Below are 12,171 nucleotides of genomic sequence, written 5' to 3'. Positions count from 1 at the left end.
GCCGAACAAGCACCTCGCCTAGTATTTCAGGGAAGATCATCAAGCGTCTCTAAGATTTCCTCCAACCCTCTCTGATCCCTAGAAGGATCACACTTTGCCTAGAAACAAAAACCGTGCTGTACGGCCCACCACCAGGGGGAGCTCGAGAGGCAGAGCTGAGCAAAGAGAAACCAGATGTGATTTCCCGTGTTTTTCCTCCATCCGCCTCAAGGTGGAAGAACACTGGGCTTGGACTGAATGAATAATTTTCTCCGCGCTGTGAATTAGCCGTCAGCGTTAAAAACCGCCATCCTTTCGCATGCCACCAAGAGGCCAAAGAAACCAACCCGCGGGCCGCTGAGAAATGGGCGGCTGTTTCCTCAACCCTAACACTAAGAAGTCCCCATAAATCTGGGGGAAGAGTTCCCATGAGCGCCCAGCGACATGCAATTCACACTCCGGGAGGCCAGGGTGGCCCGGGAGGCCGGCAGGCACCCTCGGACCGGAGAACTATTCGGTCCGTTCTGGTCCAGATTCGAAGCAGCTACCATTCTTCAACCGGCGTTTAAAGCAAGGCGGTCGGTCCCGGGTGGAAGGGCTCCGATCTGTCAAGTCCCGATTCATGAAAACTCCGAGAACAATGTGTCTTTCCCCTCAAACCCCCCCCCCCCCCGCAACACACACACACACACACCCGAGATTCGGACTCACCGCCACCTGTTGATGCCCACGTTGGAGGAGCCCGCGAACCAGGGGTCGAGGATGTAGACGCAGCGGATGGTGTCGGCGCCCCGAATGCACTCCTTCAGGGCGGGGTTGTCGTGCAGCCGGAGCCCCTTTCGGAACCAGTGCACCGCGTTCACCCCCATGCCGGGCGCGCGGCGGGCGGCGGGCCACCACCGCCGAGCTCCTCCGCCGGGAAATTCAAGAAGGCACGAGGGTCCGGCTCATCCCCGACACCGCCGCTTCCAGGAGAATCGCCGCACCCCGGGAAGAAGGACAGGGCGGCGGCGGAGGGGGGTCAGGGAAAGACGAGTCTGAGGAGCCGACCCGAGAGGGAGAGGGCGCTGGAGGCGCAGCTGGGCGCCGGAGGGCGGCTGCCCGGGCGGCAGCGGAGTCCCCGTGTGACGCCCTTTAGGAGCCGGCACCCGCCACCACCGCCGGGAGGACACGCATAACTTCGAGGGCCGCCGACCCCCGGAGGGTGAGCGGGTTCCGGGGGGAGCTCGAGCCGCCACGACAGCCCGAGCCGGTCCCCGGAGCCCCAGGAGGCTCGTCACGGAAACCTCGCCCCACCGAGGCGGGTCCCCTGAGGGAAAGCGGGCCCGCCGGAGGCAAGCCACCGACGAGGAGGAGGAGGAGGAGGGGCGAGGACTCAGCCCCTGCCGGCCACGCTGCCTTTCACTCAGCCCGGGAGCGAGGACGGAACACGGAGGCGCGACGGGTTGGTTGAGGCCGCGGGATGATTGCCGCCGCCGCCGCCGCCGCCAGTGACCGGTGTCGAGCCGGCCCGGGTGACTCCGCCGCCAGCGCCGCCGCGTCAGCGGCCCCGGCCCCGCCCCCGGCTCCTGACTGGAAGGCCCGCCGCCCACGTGACCACCGGCACCTCACGTTTCTGAAGTGTGTTTACTACCGCGGCGCGCGGGCTGCGGCGTGTGCTCGCGCTTCGGTCGCTTCTAGGGGGCGGCAGCCATTCGATCTCAACACTGCGGCCCTCGCCTAGAGTTCGGGCTCTCGGCCTCCGTCCCTTTTCCAGGCGGACCGGTCGCGGGGGCCTGGGAGGGCCGCGGGGGCTCACAGGCCCCACGTGAGGGAAGGCTTAGCTCCGCCCCCCGGTGGCCGTGAGCCTCCCCCATTGGCTGAGGCTCGCTGAGACCCGGATGAGCACGGGGATGCGGGCAGCTCGCGGGCGCGCGCGCTCTGCCGGGGAAGGAAGGTGCGCGTGCGCTCTCGCCTCTCGCCGCGTTCCTGGGGAGATTAGGGCGGAGCCACCGGCGGGCGCACTAGGGCGCTCCCGCGGGTTGGGGCGGGGGAGAGAAACCCTCGAAGGCCCGGAGGCTGCTTTGTTCCCTCTGAGAGTCTTGCGAGGGGACCCTGGGGTAGGGGAAGATGGGGTGGATGGAGGAGAGTAGGACGGAGGAGGCTCCACGTCGACTTTGATGCCAAACTGCGCGCATCAACCCAGCTTTGTGCATAGAACCTTAACTTTGGAGTGTGCAGCGCCATTCCAAAGGTGCTGTGACCCTTGAACTTGCTCCGGGGATGTGGAGTAATTGGTCGCGGGGCGGGTGCCAAGCATTCCTGGACTTCTTGTAATTCCCTAATACTAGCGAATATCAGCAGTATGTGAGCCCTAGGTCTCTTACATTTAGGGCGGCTGTTGCCCACCTTGCCGAGGGCATTGAACTGTGATCCATGCCATTTCTTATTCATGTGATGTACTTATAGTCATTCAGTAAGTACTGAATGAACCAGGCACTGCTCCAAGTGCTGGAGATCCAGGAGAGAAGAAAATGGGCTAACACCCCAGTTTACAATCTGGATCTCTGAAACCTTTACTCTTTGCTAATTTTTCCCCCTCCCTCTATAAAATCTTTGTTCGCATCTGCTGCTCACTAACAACCTAATGAAAGATGAAACAGAGGGCCGGAGACCAGAATGACAGGACACAGGCTTTATTGGAGGAGAAGACCCCTGCCCGGCTGCCTTCCAGAGGGGAAAGAGCACACGTGCTGGGGGTGAACGCCTTTTGAGGGGAGGAAAAGGAAGGAACAGGGCTTAGGGCACTTAGCACACACTGATTGGTGGTTTCATGTAAGTCACATGATTAGGGATTTAGGAATGGGGGGGGGGGGGGGGGCCTAGGGTATTGTCCGGTGCTGATTGGTGGTTCAATGTACAGTCCATATAAGGTGCTTGTTAGATGCTCAGGAATGTCTATGCTGCAGGTACAGGTTATGTCATACTCCGACCATCAGTTGGGGGAAGGGAGGATCTATCACGTAGTATATTTCTACACATTCCCTTAGACTCAGAATGCAGTGCAATCTAATCTGTAAAAATAGTCCTGCTCCCTCCCCCCCCAAATTTTTTGATAAGCACTTACTACACTCTGGATTATATTGAGAAGACAAAAGTGCCTACTTCAATACTAGTGCAAATAGGTGCTCAGTAATTGGACTTACTACTCTAGTAATGTGTCTCTGACTCTAAAGTATGACTTGTTAAGGACCATGGCCCCACCCAGTTCTTTGTTCTTTTTTTGCATCAATACCCACCAAGTACAGAATCTGATACATAAGCATCAAATGTTGATTGAATGACTGAGTTAATGAATGCTGTTGGCCACCAGAGTCTGGCAAGGTTAGGAGGAAGAAGGATATGGCAATTGTTACTGCCTGAACTGTGTGCTTTCAATTAATAGAAACCTGTGAGTGTGACCTTATTTGAAAACTAGAGGCCCAGTGCATGGAATTCATACATGAGGGAGGGTCCCCTCAGCCTGGCCTGCACCCTCTCCAATCCCGGACTCCTCAGGGGATGTCTAACTGCCTATCCCAATCTGGTATCACTAGCTCCTAACCCCTCTGCCTGCCTGCCTGATCGCCCCTAATCGCCTCTGCCTCACCCCACACCCTGGAACCAGGATTTCCTCCTTCTGGCTGCCTGCAGACAGCCAGGACCCGGGCAGCCTCAGAGGACCGTGGGTGGGTGGTTTTGCTTGGGCTGCAGCCACAGGCACCCGGGACCATGGGGTGAGTGGCTTGTCCCTCTCCTGGGCCACAGCCTGGCTGGTCCCCATTCCTCTCTCGAGCCCATTTGTGCATGGCTGGTCCTCATTCATCTCTCCCCAGTGTTGAGTGTCTGATCCATTACTGCATGAGGACGTGATGACCATTTGCATATTAGCTCTTTATTATATAGGATAAGATCAAGCTAAGATGTCATTAGGATAGGCCCTAATCCAATTTGTCTGAGGTCCTTAAAAAAATGGGTAAATTTGCACACAGACACACATACAAGATAAATGCCGTGTGAAGATTAGAGTTATGCTGGGGGAGAATGGAGGTTCAGAACTAGTCACCCCAAGATGTGCCGCAGTAGTGCAGGCTCTAGAGAAACTTCTGCCTCCCACCTCCACTACCTAGAAGAATTTAAATCGGGAACCTGACCTATGAAAAGAATTATCACCAGAAATAAGGTTTTTTGTTTTTTTTAATCTTATTTATTTATTCATTTAAATTTCTTTATTGGTATCACATATTTTCCTCAACTCCCCATTCCAGTCCCCCACCCCTCCCATTGTCCTTGGCCACTCATGCCCCCACTCCCTTATTGTCCTTGACCACTGGTTAGGCTCATATATATGCACACAAGTCCTTTGGTTGATCTCTCCCTTTTATCCCCACCCTCCCTCTGAGGTCCAACAGTCTGATAGAAATAAGTTTTTAAGTATCTATATAGTAGGGCAAACTAGTAAATCACTGAACATGTGCTTTCCTCCCTGCAGTGATCTCCTGAAGCCCCACAGTGCATTACCTCACCCCAATTCAGAATGTCTTACATATCCATGTTCCCTTTCTGTCTCTGAACCTCCTTCCTGTGTATGTGGGATCTCTGTCCCATGTATATGGGGTTCCCCTACATATGCATGTATGAAATTTAGTTACTTTCCCTTGAAATTCTGTCTTAGGCCTATTTGAGGATAGAGCAGTGGTCGGCAAACCGTGGCTCGAGAGCCATATGCAGATCTTTGGCCTCTTGAGTGTTCTAAATGCCACTTTTTCAAAATAGACTCACCCAGGCTGAAAACCGACTTCTGCGCATGGGCCACAAAGTTTCAAGCGCATTGTACATGCGCTCCCACACGTGGTATTTTGTGGAAGAGCCACACTCAAGGGGCCAAAGAGCTGCATGTGGCTTGCCAGCCACGGTTTGCTGACCACTGAGTAAAGTATTTTCCTCCCCCACAACTGCAACAAGGCAAGGAACTATGTACTCCCTGTGAGGCCATAAATGCCTGTTGTTCTAAGCTACTTCGTTACTAGCAAATTAATAACAGTAACATAAATTCAGTCATCTAGTGAGCCAGAGTGTCTGGAAAGTATCCCCTACCCCTGCTTTTGTTGCCACCCAGAGGACATAGCATTCTTCCCTTGGTTTCTTAAGAGCATTTAAAATTATATGTGAAAACTCTTTGTTCACTAGAAAGTTATTTTTAGCTTTGGGTAATTACCGTTCTGACGGGTCCATGACCTACGCAGAGGATGTTGCCTACAGAGCCGTGCCCTCGCTTGGATTGCCTCCTACTCCAGGGCCTTTCGTACTTTTAAAAACACAGTGTTTCTCGCTTCATTTTAGGCAGTTTAAAAGTAAGCAGATTGTGTCTAAAGGCATTAAGAATTGTTTTCAAGCATCCAAAGGAGACCGTGGGAGTAGAGGAAGAGAATATTGATTTGTGTAGAGTTGACTTATGATGTTCATTCAATGAAGATGGATTTTTTTTAACAGACAGCTGTATGTGGGTGGGTGTGTAACTTTCAACTACACATCTAAGTACTAATTATAAAAGTGTCAGTATTGTTAACTGCACTTCTTAAAGACTGAAGAATTTTTATGGCATATAAACAGTTACTTTAACATATCTTTATTATATACTAGAGGCCTGGTGCACAAAATTCATGCATTGGAGGGGTGGGGTTTTCCCTCAGCCTGGCAGTCAGATATCCCTCTTGCAATCCGGGATGCCACATGCACCAGTGACCATACTTTTCATACAGGTGAAAGGCATCTTGCTGTTGTATGGGCAGCTACATTTTTTTGCCCTGATCATAAAAAGTAGTACATAACATGATCCTTATGATGCAATAGTACCATTTCCCCCATCTTATGGGTGGAAAAACTTGAAGCAGAGATAAATTAAGTAATTGGCTTTATCACACAGTTATAAGTGTCAGAATCAGGGCTGACCACTGTGCAAGCCAGAGTCCATGCATGTAATCACTTCCATCATCCTGTTTTTTTTCAGTATTAGCGTAGTCTTGCCAGGTTTTCATTTTTAAATCTAAGAGACTGTCCCCAATATATAGGGTAGGGTCCTTAGGCCTGGTCAGTGATTCGGGCCAATCTGTGGGGCAACCAGCAGGTGGGGTGATTGGGGGGCCCTACTGGCACCTGCCTTGGCTAGTGGCCTGGCCCTGTCCACTGTCCGGCCCCGCCTCCCACTGCTGCTGTGGGAGGCAACCAGCTGGGCTGCACTTGCTTTGGCTGTCCTGGGACCTGCGGGCTGAAGGCAGCCCCTTCATTGAGTGTCTGCCCCTTGGTGGTCAGTGTTCATCATAGCAACTGGTGATTCCACCAGTTATTCTGATGTTTGGTTGATTTGCATATTAGGCTTTTATTATATAAGATATGGCTTATTGAGGACCTACTGTGTGCCAGGTTCTTTATATGTTATTATTAACCTCATAATAATCTTTTGAGGCAGCTTATTTTTATTTAATAATTTATGCTCACTTTATTGAAGACACTAAACCTCAGAAATATAAATAAGTAGTAAAACTAATCGGAAAAACAAGACAATTTCTGAATCTAAGCTCTTTCCTCATCATATACTATCCCTCACTGACTGACTCCATCACTCCCCTTCTTTTTCAGAGTAAGTATATCTATATATAAAAGCCTAAGCGACCAGAGAGAGAGAAAAAAAACAGTGATTGGCCCTGAAATTCAGGCATGAGCCCTGACCTGGAATGGAACTGGCGACCTTCTGGTGTATGGAACTACGCTTAACAAACTGAGCATCCTGGCAAGGGCAGGATCACTATTTTTTTAAAAGGTAAGTTAGGAGTCTTATATCAATATGAAATGAACACATGTCAAATATTTTGCTTCACTTGTTTCACTTGTTAACTAATAAGGGAATCAGTAAGATGATACAATGGAATAAAAGAAGATTAGGGTGGGGAGGGTAGCTAGGGGTGACCAAGCCAGCAGGGGAGGGCAGTTGGGGGGGACCGGGCCAGCAGAAGAGGACAGTTAGGGGCAACCAGGCTGGCAGGGGAGGGCGACCAGGCCAGCAGGGGGGGGGCACTTGGGGGTGACTGGACCGGCAGGGGAGGAAGATGTCCAAAAGCCGGCAAACTGGCAGTCGGACATCCCTCTCACAATCTGGGACTGCTTACTCCCAACCATTTGCCTGCCTACCTGCCTGATTGCCCCTAACCTCTTCTGCCTGCCTAATCACCCCCTAATCACTCCCCTACCAGTCTGATTGACACCTAACTGCTCCCCTGCCAGCTTGGTTGCCTCTAACTGTCCTCTTCTGCTGGCCTGGTCCCCTGCCAACTGCCCTTCCCTGCTGGCTTGGTCACCCCTAACTACTCTCCCCTTAAGGCTGGTCCCCCCCAACTGCCCTCCCCTGCCAGCCTGATTATTCCTAACTGCCCTCCCCTGCTGGCCTGATCTTCCACAACTGCCCTCCCCTGCTGGCCATCTTATGTGAAGATGTGACAGTCAACTTGCATATTACCTCTTTATTATATATGATTATGAGTAAATCTATGCCTGCCTCCACCCTAAATGCAAACTCTAAGAGGGCAGAGATTTGGGTCTATCATGTTCTTCATTTCATCATTAGCATGGTGCCACTGTGCCTGGTACTGAACAGATGCTCAATCAGTGTTCTTCCAGAGACCATGGGTACACCCAACTGATCCACATAGACACAGCACTGCATGTCAGTTACCAGTTTACTGTTTCTCAGCTCCAAATCTACCTTTCATGCCTTCTCTATAATAGATTTAGACCCTGTAAGGATTTAACACAGGCACCATGTTAAATGCTATCAGTAGAGAACACTGGAGGGACAATTCAGGAGAAAGGGGCCTCTTTTCTTAGTGCTGTTATGCTTTGTTTTCTTTTCTCACTCCAACTCCACTGCTGTCAGAGGCCTTGGGTAAGGACCCACTGGTGCTCCCTTCTATCAAGGGCCAGTGGCATTCCTGCTGGTGGATTCCTAGTAAGTCTTGCAGGCATTCCAGCAGGCAGCTACCCTGCCTCAGCCCACCTCCATTCTGGCCATTCCCAACAATGGTTTTCTTCCCACTGGCCTTGGCTTCAAGAATGTAGATCAACTCTGGCCCAGGTCAACTTCTTTACTATCCACTGGCCATCAGATTCCACTCCTGGAGATGACCCCTCCTTCCACGTTTGTCCTTCCTCGGGTACTGTCTCCACAGTTCTCTTTCCTCCTTTATAATTAATAATTCTTTTTGTGAACATTCCCTGTTGGTTTTTCTGTGTGGTTTCTATCTCCTCATTGGACACGGGTACAATACATTAACAACAATGTGCTTGTCTTGCTTGTTCTTACCGCTTTTCTTGACTATGTGCATGTAGAAAGTGCAAATAGTTACAAATGTGGCAATGTGACATTGTGAAATATTAGCAGATGTTCTCCCCCACAGATTTTTTTTTTTTTTTTTTTTTTTTTTTTTTTTTTTTTTTTTGTCCTGTGACCATCCCTATTCAGATCATTGGATGGGAGTCTCTTATTGCTTCAGAGGGACAGAACTAGAGGACAAAGGTAGTCCAACATTTTTTATTCTAAATTCAAGAGTCTTGATCCAGTTGTAAATCAGGAAAGATTTGCTGCTCCTCACCCTACCCCCCAACAATGTATAAACATTCTCTGAGCTGGAGTGGACTATGAGTGCAAGGAAAATAAGATAGGTAACATTAGTCTTTTCTAAAGAAAAGAATACCTCATTCATTCACCTAATACATAGCGTGGGGGTGTCTTAGTCTGTTCACACTTGGAGGTCAGGGTATCCCAGGCTGCCAGCACTCTCGGGCCAGAGAACTCTAACAAAATACCACAGTCTGGGGTAGCTTATAAACAACAAAAATGTATTCCTCATAATTCTAGAGCAGTGGTTCTCAATCAGGTTGAGAACTGCTGCTATAGAGCCTAAGACCATCAGAAAACACAGACATTGGCATTACGATTCATTAACAGTAGCAAAATTACAGTTATGAAGTAGCAACGAAAATAATTTTATGGTTGGGGGTCACCACAACATGAGGAACTGTATTAAAGGGTCGCAGCGTTAGAAAGGTTGAGAACCACTGTTCTAGAGGCTGGAAACCCAAGGCCCTCTGTGTCTGATGGCATCCCTCACAGGCAGGGCCACGGGAAAGTGGTATGGGGACTTCCATGAGTCAGCCTCCAGATTTCAGATGGGAAACTGACTCATCTCTTCTACTCTCAGATCACCCCAAGCTTGTGTAGCAATCTGGAGCTAATCCTAAATAAGGGCAGGTGAGATTGTACCCAAAATACTATTAATAACACCCATATCAATTGCTCCTTAATATGTGCCAGACACAAACTATTGTACTATTATATTAGACACTATGCTATGTACTCCTGCTACATGATTTCATTTAATTTTTACAACAGCCACAGGAGATAGATATTACTATTCATGTTTTATAGATAAGAAAACCGGGGCCCAGAATAGTGAAGTCCTCATGATTTGCCCTCCAAAGTGGAAAAGGCAGAAAACAAACCCAGGCTCTCCCCACTCCAAATGCTGTGGGTTGCCCAGCACACCTGGTCGCCTTCACTGCACTGACACGTGGGTGCTTTCACACAAGTGCAGAATAAGGACAAAATGTCAGAGCATGGGGGAGGCTGAGTTCTGGGTCAGATGGATCCGGGGAGGCTCTGTGTGGAAAGTAACACTTGTGCTGGGAAAACTTTTTGTTTTTTGTTTTTTTTGTTTTTTACTTTGAAGGAAGAAAGTAAAGGATTCCAAAGGAGTAGATGATTGTGCAACATAAAGCAATATATTTATTTAAAGTGTTGATGAAATAAAGTTAAGCATACATTAGAAAAAAAGTTGACAAGTATACACTGAAAACCAAGTGAAGAGTGAGAGAAATCTGGAGAGGTATTTGTTGTAACTGCAACATCAACACAGCTTGTTAGTATGAAAGAGGGCAGGAATGGGAAGCAGGGCAGAAGGATGGTGGTGAATTGTGCCAAATGTTACTGAGAGCTATTGCTGTGTTTCCAAAGGGCCCATCTCCAGTGGTTCTTGACCATTCAGTGAGGAGTAAACCACCCCCTCCTGGGTTGTTGTATTGAGGCAGTAGCACTTGGAGAAGGACCTAGGTAGAGAAGTGGACTTAGGAGTTACTTTATAAGGTAACAAGGCCAAAAAGGACTGCTAGGAGCTCTCTAAAAAGAAGAAGAAAAAAGATACTCACAAATGACAAGTATTATGAATTCAATGCAGAAGAAAGACCAATGCTTCTTTACTTAAAGCTAGATTTTTAAGTAACAATATTTAGCACTGAAGACTAAGACAAGTTAGAAGAGGCAGACTATAATATATAGTAAACATAGGGTGGGGCAAACATAGGTTTACAGTTGTGAGTACGTGAAACAGTTTATTCTTGTATTACTCTTTATTAACTATTGTGTTTCTATTTTCCATAGAAACAACTATAACCTAATTTTGCCCCAGCCTATATATGCTCCTGTGTAGTGAAAACAGGCACTACTCAACCAACTACTTCCCTGGCCCTTACCTCTCAGAATCCCTGGAAAACAGACTTTGTCTGGGACTGGTGATGCCACCTGGTGGCTAGTTCAAAAAGTACAAGCAGTTCCACAAAAATTCATACATATGTTCAGAAAAATCTCCATTCTGCAGAGGCATAATCTATACTATATAATAAAGAGCTAATATATAGTTAATATGGCAATGAGCTAATATGGTAATGGTCGTGATGCCCTCACGCCATAACGACCTGCATGTGCAGTGGGATGGAGCTGCTGGTGCAGAAGCCCAGAGGCACCTGGAGGAGGCAGGAGCATCTCTTGGCAGGGAGGCCAGGATTGAGAGCCTGTAGAACCCCCCTCACCAGTCCTTCGTCACCCACCCACTGCTTGCACTCAGAGCTGCCCGCCATCCACCTGCCAGGGGAAGGAGCGCAGTGCACACACCACCAGGAAGTGGCGCTCAAAACTCTGCAGCAGACTTGAGGTTTCCAAGCTCTTCTCCAGCACCATGATGGGACGGAGCCACTGCATTGCTCTGGAGACTGGGTGGAAGTGGGGAGGTGCTCGGAGGAGGGACTAGCCCAAGGCTACTTACAGGACCAAGGGCGGGGCTTGAAGTGGCCAGAGAAGGCTGGAGGGGTTGGGGCGGGGCCAGGTGCGCTAGAGCTCTGGGTGGAGAGGTTGGGGTGTCAAGGTGGGGAGATAGGCAGGTGGGCTGTGTGCACACGGGTAGGTGGGGCTGTGCAATTTCACGCCCTGAGCCTCTAGTATGTATATGAGGCTAAGTGACCACCCAACTATCCAACAAGCTGGTACAGATGATATCCAGTGACCACCACGGGGCAGACAATCAACACAACACGGGAGCTCTGAGCTGCAGTAACTTGGCAGTGGCGGTTCTCAGGTGAGGCACACCTGAACCAGAGAGGAGGGAGCCCAATTCCTTGTGGAGCCTTAAGATTCCACCTTTGGCTGTGGCTTATGTTGTTGCTGGGAACTGTGTTCAAAGAACATGTGATGTTAATGTTAATGTTGTAAATACTTCATCACAAGTGAAATTAGTCAAGCACTCTGAAAATGTTTTTACTCTTCATGTGGCATACAAGGAAATATTAGAATAAGTTTAGTCAATTTATCAGTCATTGTTTTTATCAATGTTGTTTTTATATCATGTTTTTTAATTCTTTAATCAATATATATGTTATTTTCATATACATTTTACTAATTTTCTTTAATCTCTGACACTTCCATTATAGAGAAAGGGTGAATAGCAATATTAAAATATTTATTCTAATTAATTCCCTTTTAATGTGCACAAATTCATGCACCAGGCCACAAGTTAAAACAATAAGGCTTTAGAAAATATTTGGTTGAGACAGACCACTTAAAATGTATGCAACTTAATAACTATGCCACCAGCAAAAAACAAACCTAGTAAAATAACAGTACAGTTAAAAAGAAAAATTTAATACCTGATAAATAAGTAATGAAATATAGGGATTTATCTTTAAAAAGTGAAGCTAGCTTGATGTAAATGGGTATAAGACAGATTGAGGCTACCAATTCATGGAGACAGAATTCAATAACTAAAGGTCAGGTAGAATTCCATCTCTAAGAAG

At 48.5% G+C, this 12,171-nt stretch overlaps 1 protein-coding gene across 3 annotated transcripts in view; it reads right to left on the bottom strand.

The window, feature by feature from the left end:
• The window catches only part of CRY1 (cryptochrome circadian regulator 1), a 46,889-nt gene extending 46,041 nt beyond the window's left edge, over positions 1-848 (bottom strand). For all 3 annotated transcript variants that reach the window (XM_036457728.2, XM_045587554.1, XM_036457729.2), the window contains exon 1: positions 691-848. In XM_036457728.2, coding sequence (XP_036313621.1) covers positions 691-848 — 158 coding nt within the window. The remainder of the gene's footprint in view (positions 1-690) is intronic.
• Between the last annotated feature and the right edge of the window lie 11,323 nt (positions 849-12,171).

The sequence above is a fragment of the Pipistrellus kuhlii genome, unplaced genomic scaffold, assembly GCF_014108245.1.
Source record: "Pipistrellus kuhlii isolate mPipKuh1 unplaced genomic scaffold, mPipKuh1.p scaffold_m20_p_3, whole genome shotgun sequence".
In the NCBI taxonomy this organism is placed as follows: Eukaryota; Metazoa; Chordata; class Mammalia; order Chiroptera; family Vespertilionidae; genus Pipistrellus; species Pipistrellus kuhlii.
This window is presented reverse-complemented; position numbering and strand designations above follow the sequence as displayed.